Below are 20,383 nucleotides of genomic sequence, written 5' to 3' on the forward strand. Positions count from 1 at the left end.
CAACGGACGAGGAAAGAATACAACAGTTTTCTTGAAAAAAGGCGTCTGACATGTTGTTTCACCCATGTGTAATGTGTTTTTGATACATTGTGACTACATATATTGCAATCACTTGTAGCTAACTTCGGACAAGCAATGTAATAATTAAATATGTTAGTCGACGGATCTGTCGGTACATTTTACATGATAATTTGATGCTTTATTATCATCATCAGCCTTTCTACCGACCAACTGCAGGGCAGAGGCCTCTTCTCATACAAAGAAGGAATGAGCGTTAATCACCATCGATTTCACACTTGTAAGTTTTAACCGCAACTTCAAACAATTATGTTTAACAAGAAATTGGTTCGTGGTAACCCAGTTAACAGACGGATTAACGGACATTGTAACCCCTTCATAAAACATCCATCCTCCGAGCCTTTTTCCCAACTATGTTGGGGTCGGCTTCCAGTCTAACCGGATGTAGCTGAGTACCAGTGCTTTACAAGAAGCGACTGTCGTATCTGACCTCCTCAACCCAGTTACCCGGGCAACCCAATACCCCTTGGTTAGACTGGTGTCAGACTTACTGGCTTCTGACTACCCCTTCATAAAACTAACAAACAAAAACTAGCTGAACGAATTTAACCAGAAAACACGAAGATAACTCGTACCACAGTTAAATTCTCTACAGAGTTAATTCAAGTTTGTCGGATAAATTTCTAGAACTTTTGGAATATATCGTGGACTTCAATCGGTTCGAAGTGAAGTTAATTTGGTTTGGTTGGGGTGACCATGAATTTTGGATAGACTTTCCTGACAAATGGAATAATTACAACTTGATTAAAAAACATGTATTGATTCTAAGCAAGACAAAAATAAACACAGGTAGGTACCTTATCTCTTGTCATAATTTATTAAAAACTTTTACTTTCAATTTGTAGTAAAACTATCGAAAAATTTTACAAGATTAAATATCTAGAGGCTAAAACTTAAAAGTTTTCTTACAACAAAGAACAAACACAAGCGCCTTTAAATATTTATTAGGTCTATCGATATTTTGTACTAATATAACTATACCCAGCATTAATAATTACAAGACAGCGATGAGGAGTAAAATGTGCATAAAAAAAACCTCTATTCCTCTTTAACAGTATGATTTCTCTTCAGTCTTGATTCTCTCATTCATTACAAAAAATCTACTTTAACAATACTAATTACAGGACAGTCCTCCAAGATTTCCGAAAGCATAGCCACTGTTAACAAACTTTCTATCTCAAGGCGTGCGATTCAAACGTTTTGGAAAATCGTCGTTACTTCAATGGCTATTGGCTCTTCATTAATTAATTGGTCTGAAGTTCTACAAATAGGCTAGTTTTTGGTATGATGCTTATCAACGCTCAATTTGATCGGTTCCACTTGGCTTTTGAAGGGTAAGACAAGATTTTGATCCCAGCTGCTATTGGTAAAATTGGTTTTGGTTAAATATGATTGCAGTACCTGATAAAATATGTAAGTATCTTTCTTTTAACATATGTAGGTCTTTGTGCTATTGTTTGTCCTGAATAAATGTCTTATCTAGGTATCTATGTTAGTGTGAGAAAAATCTTGGTTAAAAATAACTATCAAATGTATAAATCGATCCGTGTTTCGGAAGGTAAGATAAACTGGTGGGCCCCAAATGTCATTTTAATCCAAGAAACTGGGTTTGAGGTCAGAGTGGGTTTCGGCTGTCATTTGAACCCAGGTAACTGGGTTTTGGAGTTCAGACAGGCAGTCGTTCCTTGTAAAGCACTGGTACTCAGCTGCATCCGGTTAGACTGGAAGCCTACGCCAATATATTTGTGAAAGAAAAGGCTAGGCAGATGATGATTTATTTACTTAATATTTTCCCTACTTTTAAAAATTATATAAAATCAAACAAATACATAGGTACATACAATCAGCATGAGCCATTATTTGTTAACCACGGGCCTGATTTATAAGATCGGAACGTTGAATATATTAGGCGGTTCAGAAGGAACCCGCAATATATGGGTATCTAGCTGCCATCTAAATGTTTGGGGATACCCACTTATGTGTCGTTAATAGCTTGGAGCAGGTTTCTTTTTATTGGGTTATGAAGGACATTTTACAACACTTGAAAAAAAAACAGAAAGATATGCGAAGATAATATATTGATACTTGGAAAATCAAATAGATGTGAAAAGAGATTTTAGTTAGGCTAATTAGCAACAGTGATTGTAAATTGATTATGACGTTAAACAACGCTTGGCGCGGTCGCTTCTTGGATGGGTGGCAATCTGTGCTATGAGTTTCTTCGTTTTAGTGAGTTCTAGCTGTCATTTGAATATCTTCGGTTAAGATTTTGCAAACAATGTAATAATATTTTAAAAGCAATTATATAGTAACAAATGACTAAAACTTTATCATTCCCCAAAACCGCGAATGTGTGTTCGCCCTAAAATAGCTTACTTTATAAGTCGGGGTAAAAGAATGATTTATCGCGTTACCCCGAGGGCCGAAGCAGGAAATCTACAGTACAATGGGTATCTTAGGAGAGCACAATCGGAACTTGATGCCATATTTATTATTGGATAAGAACGTTTTTTGAATTACCTATCTCCCATTTTTGAAAGGTTACTGCCTATTGTTAGAAAAATATGGAAAAGATTTTTTTTACCCATCCGATACTTTGTATTATTTTCTGAAGTATGTGTCTGGATACTTACCTGAAAAGAAAATAAAAACAATTAGTATTTTATATTGAAAAACAAAAAGTACAGTCGCGTTCAAAACAGTAAAAAAATCCCATCATCACAACTTTATGGTTTACCAAACGATAAAAAGTCAAAGAAACTGAAATAATCTACCCTAATCTTGCTTCTTTTAAATAAAAAGTAAAAGTCGCTCAAGGGGAGGCAATAAAAATTTTTTAAAAATCCGAAAAAAGGAAAGTTAAATAAAGGTAACGCCATACTTAAAGCTCAACTTAATAAAATTCGTGTTACATGTCTGCTTTTAAATGCTTCGCAAAATTTACTAAGTTGGCCTACAGTGCTTAAACTTTAAACATTAATCCACTTGAAACGGTTAAACTTTGGTACAACTAAAATAATGTACTGACGCCCTCAGAATATTTTATTTAATTACAATAAAAAAGATTGTTTGATTTCCCACTTAATTTTAGATTTAAATCTTGTGACAGAATTTTACAGTGTTCAAAAAAAAATATTCACAATACTACTAATTGAGATTTTTTTATTACTTGAAACTTACCAATTATAAAATTAATTGTGCTTTCAACTGAAATCAAAAGTCATAAAGGAAAATTAGATACAAAATAAGTCATTACCCTTTTTAAATACGATCATTCAAAGGGAAATAACAAAATTAAAATTATCAGGAAAATAATAACTTGTTTAAAGACGGAAAATTCCTGAAATTTGCCTGAAACCCTTTACGGCATCGTGTAGTAATAAAAAGGGAATAAAAATGAAGTTGTAAATGTTTTATCGCTTTGAGCTCACGATTCGAAAAATTAAATAATAACTTTATGTTTTGCAAAGAAATTATGCTTAAGATAAGAAATTTAGTAGTTTGATGGCGAATTTGAAAATGAGTTTATGTCACAGATATTATAACCAACCGACCAAAAGACAGGTCAATGGTCAATGAGAAAAAAAGTTTTGTGTAATTAGTAAAATAATAAAATTAAACCAATATTTGAAATCTGTACACGTGATTCCGTATTTTAATCAAATGCCAAAATAAAAAGTTTTATTTGCATTCACAAAATTAATATTTTTTTACATCTTTTTTTTTCTAAAATACCAATATATTTTACTAAAACAACAAACAAACAAAAAATGCAATAACACATTTTAAAACACATCGTAAATAAAAATTCACATTTCAAAACACTTTTCTCGCCGACTGTACTCGTCTAACAAAAGTTTCTACACGGTAAAATTTATTGTTCCTATAATAAATCTAAAATATAAAATGCGAAGGTTGAGCCGGTTTAAGACAGGCGGGTGAGTTTTATCACTTTTGTTACAGCCTTTTCCGGCGCTGATTAAAACTATTTTCAGCTATTAAAGTTAGGGGTATCGTTTCGACTTTCCATTTGTAGTTATAGCTTTTCGGATGTTTTGGCCAACGTCGTGAAATGTGCTGCTTTCGATCTCATTAAACGTGAGTTTATGTGAAAACAAAATCTTGTTTAAAAAATACTATCTACTTGGTAAAGTCACGTTTACGTATTTAGATCTAAAATATTAAGAACTAGAGGATTCTTTCATTAGCTTTTTCTTCTTCCTCTTTTTTATAGTAAACAAATGTAGAACACTTTATCGCTGTCCTCTCTAAAAGATCTCGATAGGTGAAGAAAGAACGAGGATTCACTCGTTTTGTTTAAACGCTTTCTACTCTTATAGTGATTTGCACCGTTGCACCATTTAACTATAACGATAACCAAACCATAACTAGCCGTATACTTGCCTCCCATTGGTCAAAACAGCGATTTGACGACTAAAAATGGTTCGGTTGACATCTATACTCATATTACAACGAGGTATTTGTAAGTTTGTATGTAGGGGTTAATTTTTGGAACCGCTCTAGTCAATTTCCAAATTTTTTTCACTGATAGATAGCTGCAAGGTTTTTGAGTGCCATAGGCTACATTTTATTCCTGTACGGGCATTAGTTAGTGAAACCGCGAGAAACGGCTATTCATAGTTATATTTATGGTGAAACCCACCATAAGACAAACATTTTACTTCCAGCAAAATCCAATCTCCGTAACTCCGAGCCTTATTAAAACTATGTTCCCATTAAAGTTTAGGAAATCAACGGAGCTCCTTGCCTAAATTCCCATTTGTTAGTTCAAATTCTAGTACGGGACTTTGTTTGTCTTAGACCAAGCCCCTTTGTGACACAGATTAATGATTTACGTGTTGTATTGCAGTTCTGGGTGGCAGTTAGTCAAATAATTGCTTCGGGAATCGATAGTCTGTGTCTGCTTTCTGCATGAGAGTAAAATTGTAGTTTGGAATTTGTGCTTAGCGGAATTTTGGGATAGCTTCGTAAATTTTTTAGAATGGTAGAAATTGCATTTTTTGTAGAAAGAATATTCAGTTTTTAATTGGAATCTAGTGATTAAAAAGTAGATCTTTTAATAATACATAGGATTTTTTTTGAAGGCGATGGTGATTAAAAGATTTTTTATTACATAGGTTTTTTTTTCAAGGCGAAATATTGCACCTAGTTGAATATGGATTCGCTTATATCAGAAATAACACCATAAAAATATCTAAGAAGCAAACCAATAACAATCATTATTCCACTCTTGTACGATATCTTCGGAGAGAAGTATTGAAAGTTGCCAAAGTAAAAAAAGGAAAAGTTTTCTAAACAAACAGCTAAGTTGAAGATTGATGACTTCACCTCCGGGGGTACATGCAGAAAAGTTCGCAAACACACACGGCTGGCCCGAACGACCAACATGCTGGCAAGATTTGGTCCTTTTGAAGAAGGGTGCATTTGTTATTTTAGGACGAACTCATAGTGAATTTCAATTTTATTTATACGAAAAATTGCCTTATGTATTTTAATATAAAACCACACTGCAATGGTTTAGAATTATGTCACTTCAAATATCAGCAGGAGAAGAAAATACAATACTTTCTAAAAAAAAAAATCATTTACATCTTAACAGTTATGCACATTTGCAAATGTATTCTCAAGGCTAGTACGAGTAGTTAGAGTGAATATTATAATGTTGAATATTATAGTAGTTTTTTTATCATATAAATATTTATGTAGGCAGTATCATTTGTCAGTATTTTTAAGTAGGTTATACAATACATACAATAGTGATTACTCTTCCGAATAATGAAGGAATATTTCTTCAATCATGGGATATCAAACTCCTTGCTGGGATATGGGCAGCAGCATCTCTGAAGCTTGAAATATCCAACACTGCGCTAACCACACTCTGCGGTATCACTTATAGCCCAAGAGCTAGTGACTGCCAGACCTTAGTTATTCTATAAAGGCTGAAACTTTGTGTGTGGGTCTGCCTTACAATAGTTATAAACGATAAACTATTACGAAGTTTGACTGATAGTTTCTTTGTAAGATATAAAAAAAGTTTCAGCCTTTATAAAAAAACGAAAATCTTGCAGTCGCTGGCTCTCGATCTATCTCGTGTCACCAGCTTGGGGGCGTGAGTGTGAAACAGCCGTCCAGTAGTGGACATTTTTCAACACCCAACACGCAAAAATATTTCATAGTCGTAAAAGTTCTAAATATTTTCCAATATTGACATTCAAAGACTTATCAAGTGCCACCTAGCACTACACGAACTCACAATTTTCTATTTTGAGAAATGTCAGCAGAAAACAGAACCCGTTTGATATCGTTACGAATCGATATCATTGGAAAGGGTAAATGTGAACTGTGACGTCACTGTGACGTCATGCAAAGGGAAAATAAAATGATTGTAAAACTGAAATATGAGTTATGTAATGATGATGTAGTGTTTTAAAGAGATGTTTTTGTAATTACGCTGTGTTTGCAATGCTTAAAAATAAATTTGTGTTTTGTCAACAAAAATGCAAAAATTTTGCTGTCAATATAATAGTGATTAATGCTCAATCCTTCTCCGTGTGAGAGGAGGCCTGTGCCCAGCAGTGGGACGATAAAAAAGGCTGCCACAGTAACAGACAATTAGTTTTACAATTGAATTATTTTTTTTACCGACTTCCTAAGGTTAAAAGGCTCTCATTTCGGATATTTGTATGGATTTTTTAATCTGTTATAATATAATATGTATAATAGATCCTAATTATTATATAATAGATTAATTATAGTCGGTAAAAAAATAATTCTAAAAATAATTGCAAAGCCAATACAAACAAACTTTTAATTCGGATGAAAATCACCAAAAAAATCCGCCGCATTATTCCGCCGTGTGTAACGAAAAAAAAATTTAAGAAGAAAATCTAACGCAAGATTTGTGGAAACTTGGCCCCACTCACAAATACTTTGTATCAACGAAGTGTACCGATCAATCAATCTGCTTAGCTTTTGTTGGTTTTCTTAAAATAATACGTCACGAGATTTTAACTCGGATTTGTGGTGACGAAGCCGGAAACCTCATCGATTATATTATTTTCATTTGTTTTTTTACGCATTTTTTGTCCTTTTGGGAGTCACAAGTGCAGTTAAGAAATTGTGTCATCAATCAGAAAAATATTCAACTTTTTTTGAGACGGTATGGTAGGTATAATATTGTTGTAAATAATAAGGAAAATACAAACATAAAATATTTTTGGACTCAATCATTTCATTTTTGAAACTTAAAAATGTGCATTGTACCAACATAATAATGTCTTATCTAACGTGAAAGATAAAATAACTCCTAATTTTACTATCTACTACGTACAGGTAATTGAACTATCAAATAAAAAATGAGTTTCAATGCCAATTCTAACTAAGAATATTTATGAAATCATTACTAACATAAATTATTACTATACAGTTTCAAGAAAAAATGTATATTTATTTATACTTAGAATATTTTAACAATTTTGATGTCGTAATCAAGGTTTTTCTTGAACTAACAGTATGTGAAAAAAAACCTCATTTCATACCTATAGTGTAGTTAGAAGTAGACATACAAAAATGAAAGTTTTAAGTGTTATATTGCTGTACTTTATAAGTGAGCCTATTTTGTAATTGTTAAAATAGTGAATAAGGATAGAGGAACCTAATATAGAGTTTTACATAAAGTGATATTTAAATATTGTAATATGTAACTTTGATAAGCGTAATTGCTGGCTGTTAAACAATTTAAAATACGATGCAAACAAACTTATTGATTTTTGAAAAGTTTAATAATGCCATCAATCCTAAACCAAAAGGGTCTTTCCTATGTATATCGTAGTGCTGTAATTTTTTATTTTCACGGACTTTATCGTACGATTTGTGTACAAAATACAATGCTACTATTATTGCACTTCGAGAAAATCGACGTCAAAAATATCTTAGTAGGTACTAATTTTAACATATAAATAATTAAATAATATTTTCAGGTATAAGTTTAGCTAAAACATTACCAAATAAAGACGTTACAGTAGTAGATATTGTGATAAGTGGCCTTAAAGAACAAGTTTGGAGTGATGACGAAGGACCATGTTTAGAACACACGTTGTTAATTTTGGAGAATGTGAGAAATTACACGGTGTGGGCTGTTTGGAGTGAGTATGACAAAATAATTAGTCGCATACCTCGTTAGATTTATAATATGTATTAGGTGATGATGTTGAGTTGTGATTTATTCAAAAACCGTGATATCGCGAAATCACCACGAATTTGCATGCATCTTGTAGAAACTACTTCGCGCCATTGGATACAAGGTAGCTAACGGGCTTTTGCGATAAATGGGTTTTATGTCACTCAAATAATATTTCAAATTAAGACTATAGTATAGCGCGTTCCGTAGCGTAATTTCTATGAAACTGCATTTTGCATGGGTAGTACAATATTATAAGCCTTCTGAAACAATAATCTGGCGTGATTTGTTTTTACTATCTTTTACTTTTTCAGTATGGAATTCAATGCATCATCCAACTGGTACGTTTATCGGATCTGAATACAGTTTAGGAAATTATGATCAATGTTTAAATGCACCTTCGAACACAGCTGACCCTAACATTGTCACTCAGTATTGTCTCGCTGAAGTTAAACTGACAAGCAAACAAAATGGCGGCGGAAAGAGTATGTTGGGTTCTACTGAAGATTATGTTAGCGTAAGTACATATACCTACTCAAAAAAAATCACGATATGAAAAATATGAATGGAGAAAATATTTTGATTTAATTCTTTGTATCTACAAAACAAAAGTGGTGGCTTAATGGTTAATACACCAGCCTTTTAAGTACGAGAGTGTGGGTTCGATTTTAAGTCAGTAGATACCAAATTCTTTTTTTAAGTTAATTTTTTTTTCTAAGTTATGCATACCCTGTATGTTAATGTATGGTACGTAATAAATATGACATGCAACGAAAACTGCAATTGGCCTTGAGAAGGATTGGTAAATAACGACCATTCTTTCCCTTTATGAGAAGGATTATGCTCTGCAGTGGGCCGTTAGAAAAAGCCGATGTTGATGAATTGAAAATACTTATTTTTCTAGACCAAAACAGAAATAGGCCGAGATTTCAATAAAATAACTTGGGGGACCTGTCTTCCTTCCACCTGCAAGGCTGAGTCTGTCTCCAAGATCCTCAAAGCTATGTATTTAGCCAATCCTTTGACATCATCAGACTCTGAGATAGTGGTCGATAGCTGTGAAGTAGCTGGGAGGGAGGTAGAATACAGTTTTGAATTCTATGCTTTTATGTAAGTAGAACTTATACTTAAAATATAAAAAAAGAAACATACACAGTATAATGAGAAAGTGACTATGTTTCTCTATGGCTCTTCACGACAAACTATAGTACCGATTTAGATCAAATTGAGTACATAGTGAAACCGCGGGAATAAGCTAGTTACGTTCCTATATGGCTATAGCACATATTATTATGTAATATATGAAAAAAATGCCCGAGGTTAGTAATGTATGATGGTAAGGACCAATTTATTGGTACACGTGGAACAAATGGACATTTAGCACTTAGTATTTATCTTTCAGACTTTCCAATGATCAGATATAAGTTAAATAATCGTTTTTCTTTCATTATAGGATATTAATAACTATGCTGGTTTTAACATCATTTATCTCAACCTATCTTCAACCTTCCATCACAAAATCTGGAGGTCAGTATTTTCTTTCTCAAAATACTAAAAAATCAAGCCTTGCTTGTAACATGTTTTTATTACACGAAAGCGGGTGAGCTATACTTGTATGTGTAAACATACATGCACATAGTCTTTGCATGCGTAAGCTCAGGAGCGCTCAGTAGTGGCCGAGTCACCGTCTACATACAAAGACGAGCGTGAATACATTCACGCACACAACTAAAGGTCACCCGCTTTCATTACATAAAACATCTATTCGCCTAATATACCTAAGGCCTTAACCACAGAAGTTACTAACTCGAAACAATGTAAGCTGGAAACAGAATTCTTCCCCCGGGAGCCTAACACAATGGTCCCACAATGGGTACCGGCGTCACCCCTCAAATTGTTAACTTTAGGAAGCCAATTATAAGATAACACCATTCTGGTTTTTGATACAAGAAAGTTTATTACTGAAACATTGAGCTGATTAATTAATGTACATTAAGAAATTGTGGGCTATTTTTGTCGTATTGTTTGGGAATAGAAGGTATTTTGAGCATTAGGCTTACTATGGCTTTAAGCTTATCTAAAAAAAATAAGTAATCGTGTGTACGGCTAGAGAATATAGAGTATCTTAAGGTGCTAATTGGAAGCGAGCTGCTAACTGCTTTGCGGCTTCCAAATGGCACCTTAAAAGGCTGAAAATTTCCAAATGGCACCTGACTATTTTGCTAGTTAAACCGAATGTAAAATCACCGCCATTTAATACCAATAGGAATATGGCTTAAGCATCGTGGTAATTTATACCACACACCCAGATTTCGAATCTCTTGCTAACAAACAATGGACGATCATGAAAGACTATAAAAAAATATAAAGATAAATGTTAAAATTTTGAGTTTCAACAACTAGACACATTCGTGGTGAGTTAAGCGTGTCGAGATGACGAATGACCCAAAAATACAACTAATTAATTACTTAATTACAGCATTAAAAGGTATCATAGAAGCTTTCTCCCTAAAACGCAACTGGAATTCTTTGACAAAACCTTCAAGTGATGAGATAGGAATCCTGAATTTTACCAAAGTGTTCCAAGCTTCTTTTGCTGTAGCTACTCATACGGCTTTCTTCGAAGTTACAGGACCTATAAGCAATGGGGTCCATTTTGATAAGGTAAGTTTTTCTTCTAGGTGAATCGATAAAGACGACTTTTTGGAGACCTAGTATTTCCAGTAGTGTTACATAGGTCTTTTTTATGAGAAATCATCAAATGACCCCTCTCGCTGTGGGTTAGCAGCGTGAGGGAGTGTCAGACTCTTACGGACCAAAACCCATCATGCTCCTTCTTAAGCCCTTTATGTGCCAGGGCCGCGGTAACTTGTTTATGTGTTATATAGGTTTTGAATATATATAAATGGGAGGTACTTATGAACAAATAACGGTCCGTTTGGCATACGGACGGCCGTTTTTGGACATAACCTTCTTATCATAAAAACAAAAAAAAAGGGAAGCAAAATAGGTTTTGTTGATATGTTGAGGTTGTAATTTAAAAATTCGTTTGTGGCGAAAATGTCAACGCTTTAATGTTTTTAGCTTTTCCAAGAACTTTGTCAATATGATATTTTCCCAGAAAGCTTATTTGACTTTTGATATCGCTTTAATAAAACTGCGTTTTTGAAAAAGCGGTTTACCAGAGCATTGCCAGTTTTTTTGTGTTTGGTATATTTATATGCCTATGTCCAGCAGTGGACTGCGATAGGCTGATGATGATGATATTTATATAACTTTTTATATACGTTGATATATTATGTAACTTTGTTTCAGCTCATGTTGGAAACTAAAAATCCAATAAAAAATGCTCTGAAACACATTGATATTCCTGTGGACAACTTTTTCTTGATATCTGGACTGCTTCTAATGAAAGGTTTCATGGAAAAGAAGAAGAAACCGCTAGTTGGCTTGGTTAATCGATATTTTAGGTGAGATATTCTATCTTATTTTTAGATAGGTACTGAGAAAAGTACAGTTTTACACAAAAACTAGCTTCCGTTAGCGGTTTCACTCGCGTACCATTGGGAGCATTTAATTATCACCAGAGACCTGTTGGACCTCGTTTGTCCGCTTTAATGTGACAATCTCTGGAACTACTGGTCCAATAAGAAAAAAACTTTCAGTGTGAGAAAAAACACTTATCAGGTGTACGGAGTAGTTTCCACAGGACGAGTATGAAAATGACGGAACCTAGTATAAATCAATTATTTGAATTCGTAAAATAAAGCTACTCTCCAATACTTTTAACCTACTATGTAAAGGTACTACTACCAATATTTTTTATTGCAGGCTCACAGCATCATTTGCAGTCATAATATTCTACGTGGCAGCAGTATCTATATACACGGGAGATGGTCCTGTCTGGCAGAAGTTTGCCAGCAGAGAGCAGCAGGCTTGTTCAGACAACTGGTGGCTTGGACTGCTGATGCTCAATAATTATATTAATAGCGAGAATATTGTAAGGACTTGTATAATTTTCTTTAAGTTATGTGTAATTTCTAAGTATATCATTGGCAAAAATTATTGAGTGAACTTGAAGGAAAATATCTAAAGAACCCTGAATTTTAAAGTCTAGAATCGCCAATGTGCTATGAGCGAGTCGTTTGGTGACTAACGCTCGTCCTTCTGGCCATCAGAAGAGGCCTATGCAGTTATTTTCCTAGGCTATACTACTATATTGGTCGACTTCCAGTCTAACCTGATGCATCTGAATACCAGTATTTTATATGGAGCGACTGCCTGTCTAATCTCCTCATTCGAGTTAACTGAACATCCCGGTACCCTTTAGTGAGACTGGTTATCAGACTTTCTGGCTTCTGACCACCCGTAACGACTGCCAAAGATGTTCAAATGACATCCGAAACCCACTAATTTAACGTGCCTTCCGAACAACCCATATACCTAATGAGTTAAAACATAATTTCAGTGTCTCATAGTAAGTTGGTATATACCCTGTGACTACCAGCTAGCGGTGATGGGTACCATCTTATATCTGCTATGGGAGAAGAACAAGACTATGGGAAAAGTTGTGACCACCATAACAGCAGTATTAGCAGTACTATTGCCTGGTGTTATTACTTATTGGAGAAAACTGCCTGGGCTTATTCTGTTTCATAATTTAGAGTGAGTATAGTAATAAGTTTTTTTAGAAGATACTATTTTTAACACGCTTATATTTGCTTCACTTGTAACTATGTCTGTGAGAAAATCTTGGAATCTTAATTGTTTTAACGTAAGTTTAGTTTCCACCAGCGGTTTTACTCGCGTTCCGCATCTGCATTATAGCTTATAGCCTTCTTCGATAAATGGGCGATCTAACACAAAAATATTTATTCAAATTCGGATGTGTAGTTTCTTACATTAGGGCGACAAACAAACACTTTAGTTTTTTTTTAATATTAAGTGTAATATTAATGAATTAAGTGTTTCAGTGGTTGTGAGTTTGCGTAAGAAAAAAATAGGGGATATACCTATTGCGCAATATAAGACTATACTTGTGTTTTTGGTCAACTAAATGCCAATATTTTACATATTTTTGTTCCAGAAAGATTCTAGACTTCAGAAAAAACGAGGTATACTTGGACACGTATATTCGGAGTCATAACCGCGCTGGTCCTTATCTCATAGGCATGGCTATGGGATATATCATGTCGGTTTATAAACCTGAAACACATAGGAATGTGATATCTAAGGTACGTTTTATTATTGAGTATTTCTGTATAGATAGTAGGTATATTAATAAGCACTCGAATTGAGATCCTTCTTCTTTTAGAAAAGTCAAAATTATGTTTGACCAAAAAGACAAATATGTAGGTATGTATAGAAAAACACAAAGAGAATTATTAAATGAATTAATTGAGTGAGTTATTTCAAAAGCTGCTGAATAAATTTTGTAAAATCTTTCAATAGAAGATAGTGTATTTAAAATTTAAATAATAACCATTTTAATGATAACTGTATTTTTATAGAACATGTTGTACCAAACAGATATGTGAATTTTTATTTCAAGAATACAAAACTAAAATAAAATTCTGCTATTATAAATGTCTGATAATGATCCACACTTGTTATACTTTCACAAATTATCCTCAAAATAACAAAACAATATAAGTATATAGGTACATCTACGCTTAGAAACAAGATAAAAATAAAAGGGATCTCTTACACAATGAGAGGATCGAAGCCCCACACAAAACATCTTAGAATAGAAAAGAATAATACAGCAATATAATTGTATCATGACCTTTAAAAAACTACGCATTTTTTCCATTGTTCAATAGTTCTTTTTTGTCTATCTTTCTACACGTGTAAAAGTTATATCTCACTTTTTCATGTATGTAAGGTCGATCGATCATAAGGTTAAGCAACGGTTGGCGCGGTCGGTCCGTGGACGGGTCACCATCTTGTCATGACGAGTTCTTCCGTGATTTGGGAAGGCACGATAAAACGGGTCTAGGCTGTCATTTAAACATCTTTGACAGTCGTTAGGGTAGTCAGAAGTCAGAAAGTCTGACAACCAATCTTACTCAGGGATATTGAGTTACCCTATCGAGTTACTGGGTTGAGGAGATCAGATGTTCAGTCGCTCTATGTAAAACATTGATGCTCAGGTGCATCTGATTAGACTGGAAGCCGACCCCAACATAGTTGGGAAAAGGCTAGGCAGATGATGAAGTACGGTTTTGGAGCGCATTTCAGCTTCGACAAGCTATACTATTGTAGAGGTATATCGTACGTACTGTATAGTATTGTATATAGGTATTGACATGAGCCTCGATTCCTGAATTAAATGGATAATTAAATAAATATACACTTTTATGAACATCTTTAACACCTAAAACACCATTTACAGCAAAACTTTTTGTTACAGGACCGCTCAATACTACTCTTCTCCTTAGCCACAATAGTTATATACAAAGTCCTCACAGACCCTCTGTCCTGGGTGAGCTTGGAGTACGACCACGTGACGTCTGCTGTGTTCACCGCTTACAGTCGCAATGTATGGGCGTTGGCTTACTGCATCATTATTGGCGTAGTCGAGTATGGCAATGCTGGTAAGATTTTTTGGAAACTAGTTTCACCGGTGTCTTATGGAAAATTTTAGAAAAGTAGCAAATAGCCTTTATCGATACATGGGCTATCTAACACTGATATTTACAAATCAGCCCAGTGGCTTTTGAGATTAAGATTCTTGAGTTTGTTTCGGCGTTTCTTCTCAGGGATCAGTCAGTTAGGAAATGCCGACCCTAGCGTTCATAAAAAGACGCGTAAGTGATGTAATGTCCAACTTGCAAAATAAACGATTTCATCTCATTTCATTAAAACTCTTCAGCTTTCTTTGTATTGTACCTATTTACTTTATACATTATCTCAGCTTTTGTTATAGAAGGTGTGTCCTAGCTTTATACCTTATCATTGCGTAGGTACTTACTAATATTTTGGATAAACTAATTAAGTTACAAATAGACTAATTAACTCGACTATTATGGACATAACCTTCAACAAAGTATTTCTAAGTGTATCGCAAAAGACAAGCATGCAAAAAATAACATAAATATAATAATTAATCTTATGTTTTCTTTATATTTCAGCAACAATACGCAAATTTACAGGCTGGCATGGTTTCACAATACTAGGCCGGCTTGTATATGGGGTATATTTGACACATTCCGTTATATTACAACAAAACAGGTTTTCTAGAAGGAATCTACAGCAATTTGATTTGATTTATTCCGAGGTTGGTACTATTTATTTTTCTGGGTTTAATTTAAAAAAAAAGTCGTGGTGGCCTATTGGGTAAAGAACCAACCTCTCGAGTATGAGGGTGTGGGTACGATTCCAGTTCAAGCAAGTACCAATGCAACTTTTCTAAGTTTGTATGTACTTTCTAAGTATATCTTGGACCCCAATGGCTGATAAAAAGGTGAAGGAAAACATCTTGAGGAAACCTGGACTATATAGTCTGAAATCGCTAACCCGCATTAAGCAAGCGTGGTGATTAATGCTCAATACTTCTCCGTGTGAGAGGAGGCCGCAGCCCAGCAGTGGGACGATAAAAAGGCTGTAGCAGTAACATTACTCTTTGAGTGTACCATTGATATTAATGACTAATAGTAAGTAAAAGTATCATTGAGTAAAGTCTTTAATAATGGAGCGCGATGATTAACGCTCATTTCTTTTCCGTACAAGAAGAGGTCTGTGACCTGCAGTGGGACTGCACAAAGAGTTATTTGTCAATGAAGAGTAAGGTATATTTACCCTTTTGAAGATTTTGCCGTTGTCAAATTGCTGATCATAAAATATGCTTACGTAAATGGTTGACGTTATACGTAATAACATAAACTTTGAAAAAAAAAAAAAACAGGCAAGTTGCGTACCTTTTTCGGAATTAAATTTTGAGTGCATCGACCGCTTCCAAAATCAAAAGTACCGCTTAGGAGACTTTTTTTATTTTTACTTGATATCCAGATAAAGGATTTTGTGTGTATATTACTCATTCCGTAAGGTTTAGAGAATACTAACTGTAATTAAGTTTTTTTAAAGCAAAACCAGGGAAAATTCATAATGCACAAAAAAAACAAAATACAACAGAGAATCGGCTGCATCTTAGAAACAAATTATTAGAACTACTCTAATTCACACTTTAATGCTTTGAGTTAAAGTTCAAATTACTTTGTTCACAGTCACTCCATAGTTTTGGTGTGATGGTTGTATCAACCATTATGGCTACACTGCTATGGTTGTTCGTAGAAGCACCTTTGAATAATATTGTCAACCTAGTTATTAATAAAAGGTAAGTTAACAAACAAATATGCACAGGACATATTATAGTGCACAAGCATTTGCGCAGACACAGGTGCACTCACTATTCCCTCACTCTCATAGTCCGACGGGACGGCAATCCGACACGACCGGAGAGAGATCAGGCGCGGGACCGACATTTACGCGCTCTCCGATGCACGGGTGTATCAATCACCAACTTGTGGAGAGTAAAACCACGGGGAAACCTAGCAAAGTAGTTCCTTTATTCAAATCGGGAAATAGTAAGGAATCGAATAACTACAGACCCGTTTCTGTCTTGCCGGTTCTCAGCAAGGTATTTGAAAAGTTGATGCTTGAACAGATGTTGCGCCATTTCAATAAAAACTCCATCTTTCACAAAGAACAATACGGTTTCACTAAAGGTCGCTGTACAACCGATGCTGGTGTAACTTTGATCAAGCACATCTTTAAGGCTTGGGAGGAAGCTGAAGACTCTATTGGAATCTTCTGCGATCTCTCAAAAGCGTTTGACTGTGTAAATCACGAAACGCTTTTGCGAAAGCTAGAGCATTACGGAATAAGAGATACTTCTCTCCAGCTGTTAAAATCTTATCTAAATGGTCGGCAACTTAAAGTTCAAGTAAACGGCGTAAATTCACGAGGTTCAGTGATGGCAATGGGCGTACCACAAGGTTCTATATTAGGTCCGTTCCTCTTTTAGTTTACATAAATGATTTGCCCTACTTATTTGATAATCAACCTAAAATGGTGTTGTTTGCCGATGACACTTCTCTTATTTTTAATATTGATCGACGTAGACGTACCTTAGACGACGTAAACAATTCCATTATCCAGGTTCAAAATTGGTTCAACGCAAATAACTTGGCTCTTAATGAAAAAAAAACAAAATGCATTCGATTTTCATTGCCAAATGTAAAAAGTAGTGAATGTGACATTATCCTTAATAGTGAAAAACTAGAATTTATAAATCAAACAGTTTTCCTGGGAATCACTCTTGACAAAAAACTACAGTGGGGACCCCACATTACATCTCTTGCGGGTCGTCTTAGCTCGGCCGCCTATGCTATTAGAAAGATGAGGCAGCTAGCGGACGTAGAAACAGCTAGACTGGTATATTTTAGTTACTTCCACAGCATCATGTCGTACGGCATTCTGCTGTGGGGACGAGCTGCTGACATTGAATGCATATTTATCTTGCAAAAGCGAGCTGTCAGAGCTATGTACAACTTACGTAGTCGTGAATCTCTTAGGGAACTGTTTAAAAAAATTAATATCATGACCGTACCTTGCCAATTTATTTATGAAAATATCATGTATGTTAGGAAAAACTTACATTTGTTTGAAAAATATGTGATAGACATAATTATAACACTAGAAATAAAAATAAGATAGCTATCCCGCAGTTTAGATTATCTAAAGTACATACATCTTTCATGGGATATTGTGTCAAATGTTATAATAAAATACCAGACAACATTCTGGAACTAAATGACATGCGGTTTAAAACTCATATAAAAGCCACACTTTGTAAGCAAGCATATTATAAATTAGAAGATTACATTCAAGATAAAAATGCTTGGAAACATGCTGGTCCTGCTCCATAGGACATACTGACAATATCTAATTAATTAACAAATTAAAATTACACCAGCAAATAAAATTGTATTCATCTTTTGATTATTTGTTTGTAACTTTGTACCAAAATATAAACCAATTTGTAAATGTGAACACCATGTAGCATTTTAATTGTCACTTTATCCTCATTTGTCTTTGCGATTCTACATGATCTTCGCATGCTTTTACTGTATGTATCAATACATACAAATTGTAATACTATATTATTTTTAAAAAGAGTAACCATGGAGTTTCTTGCCCGTTCTTCTCCATAGGAAGCTACTTTTGGAATGGGCAACTAGAATCAAACTTAGTTATAATTTTGACGTTCATAAGTGCTTGTAAAGGCCTAAATGAAATAAATGATTTGACTTTGACTTTGACTTTGACTTTGAGTTACTGATTTGCTTATGTACATCTTTTTAAGTTGACATTTAAAATGGGGATTCATATAATACAAGGCCTAGTAATATTCATACCGATATAAGTAAGCATGACAATGCACTATATTTTGTTATTTTATTAGTTCAATATATTGATTAATAAACTGGTTTTAACTGGTATTATTAATACATAACTGAACGGAGCAAAAGTAATACTTTTGGAGTTAAACCTTAAGCATTTTCCTGTTATTATTAAACTAGCTTCTGCCCGCGGTTTCTCGCGATGTATTCATTTCAAGTTTAAGTGTTTATTTACGGATCCATTAAGTAATTTTTACCCGGAGATTACTGATGTCTTTACATAACAAACTATATATAAACTAAATAATAAGACATGTCTTCACTTGCAGATCTAAGAACCAAAATAACCAAAGTACCAGAGAAGATACGGAAACATCCCATCTTCGGAAAACTGATCTAAATATAAAAAGGTCATGACATAGCAACCTTTAAGTTATTTATAAACCTGTTTATGTATAAACCTGCTGAAGTATTTATGAAAACAAAACTGTATTATGTAATTATTACGCATATCAGATGTAATAAACTGATATATAAATAGGAGGTTTTTTTTTTTTATTTCATTTCTATGTAAAATTTCATTCTCATTTGTGAGAATAGTTCATCATCTGTCTAGCCTTTTCCCAACTATGTTGGGGTCGGCTTCCAGTCTCACCGAATGCAGCTGAGTACCAGTGCTTTACAAGAAGCGACTGCCTATCTGACCTCCTCAACTCAGTTACCTGGGCAACCCAATAGCGGTTGGTAAGACTGGTGTTAGTCTTTCTGACTTCTGACTATATATAACATGTTCAAATATTATGAATGCTAGGTTCTTAATATAATTCCATTCATAAAAATAAATTATTAAAGTACTTTCATTTGATTAAATATTTCCATCCTTTTGAAGCATCAGTAATAACGCTTACAGAGAGAATTCATTTGTTTGTCTTTGAAAGACTTAATTAATTACAACCGAGGCGAGATAGCTTAGCGATTAATTTCTTTGATAGGGTGCAGGTTCGACACCCATTTGAATAAGTTTCTACAAGATATGACAAAATATTTACTCTTTATAAGTATTTAGCAATCTAAGTTTATATTGTGTGTCAATGATACGGTCATTTTTTTGAATTGATCACAAAAATGATCGCACGCGCCCACTGACATTTTCTATACTAATTTAATAAATATGAAATATTTTTATTTGTTTGAAGGCTCCGAAACTACAGAACCGATTTGAAATATTCTTTCACTGTTGGGAAGGTACATTATTCCCGAGTAATTTAGACTATATTTTGTCCACGTAAGGACAGTAGTTCACAAGAGACGTGAGTGAAACCGCAGAGAAACAGATAGGAAGAAATAAACTGCTCACTCTAAGGTTTTAATAAAAATAGTGAACTTTACATACATCTCTGCTTAACCTTATATATTATAATATAACAAGCGTAATATAATCAAAGCCACTTACTATGGTCAGTCGAGCGTTTAATAAATTTAATTAATAATATGAAAGTTTTAGAAAATATTTCTAAGCAAGGATGCCTTCGTTAGCCGCAAAATAAAGTTGGGAGTTGTTAATTTGATTAAGACATAAACTTTGGCTAACTTATTATACCTAATTAGAGAGATTTAACTAAGTTTGGCTTGTTTTTGAGATTACCGGGTCTTGATTTGTGTTTAAAAACCTATTTTATGGTCCTCAGGACCTTGGGACCTT

The 20,383-nt window shown here is 34.2% G+C and overlaps 2 protein-coding genes across 2 annotated transcripts in view; one reads left to right on the plus strand and one right to left on the minus strand.

The window, feature by feature from the left end:
* Positions 1-20,383, minus strand: part of LOC110371420 (nephrin) — a 251,131-nt gene that overhangs the window by 122,624 nt on the left and 108,124 nt on the right. The window lies entirely within an intron of this gene.
* Positions 7,669-19,142, plus strand: LOC135119008 (nose resistant to fluoxetine protein 6-like). The gene is made up of 14 exons (XM_064042253.1): positions 7,669-7,705; positions 8,079-8,243; positions 8,593-8,795; positions 9,183-9,388; positions 9,732-9,805; positions 10,758-10,942; positions 11,594-11,748; positions 12,110-12,278; positions 12,747-12,943; positions 13,365-13,512; positions 14,691-14,874; positions 15,412-15,557; positions 16,504-16,613; positions 19,011-19,142. The coding sequence occupies exons 1-14, from the start codon at positions 7,669-7,671 to the stop codon at positions 19,096-19,098; spliced, it is 2,067 nt and encodes a 688-aa protein (XP_063898323.1). The 3' UTR covers positions 19,099-19,142.

Source organism: Helicoverpa armigera, chromosome 28 (assembly GCF_030705265.1).
Source record: "Helicoverpa armigera isolate CAAS_96S chromosome 28, ASM3070526v1, whole genome shotgun sequence".
Classification (NCBI taxonomy): domain Eukaryota; kingdom Metazoa; phylum Arthropoda; class Insecta; order Lepidoptera; family Noctuidae; genus Helicoverpa; species Helicoverpa armigera.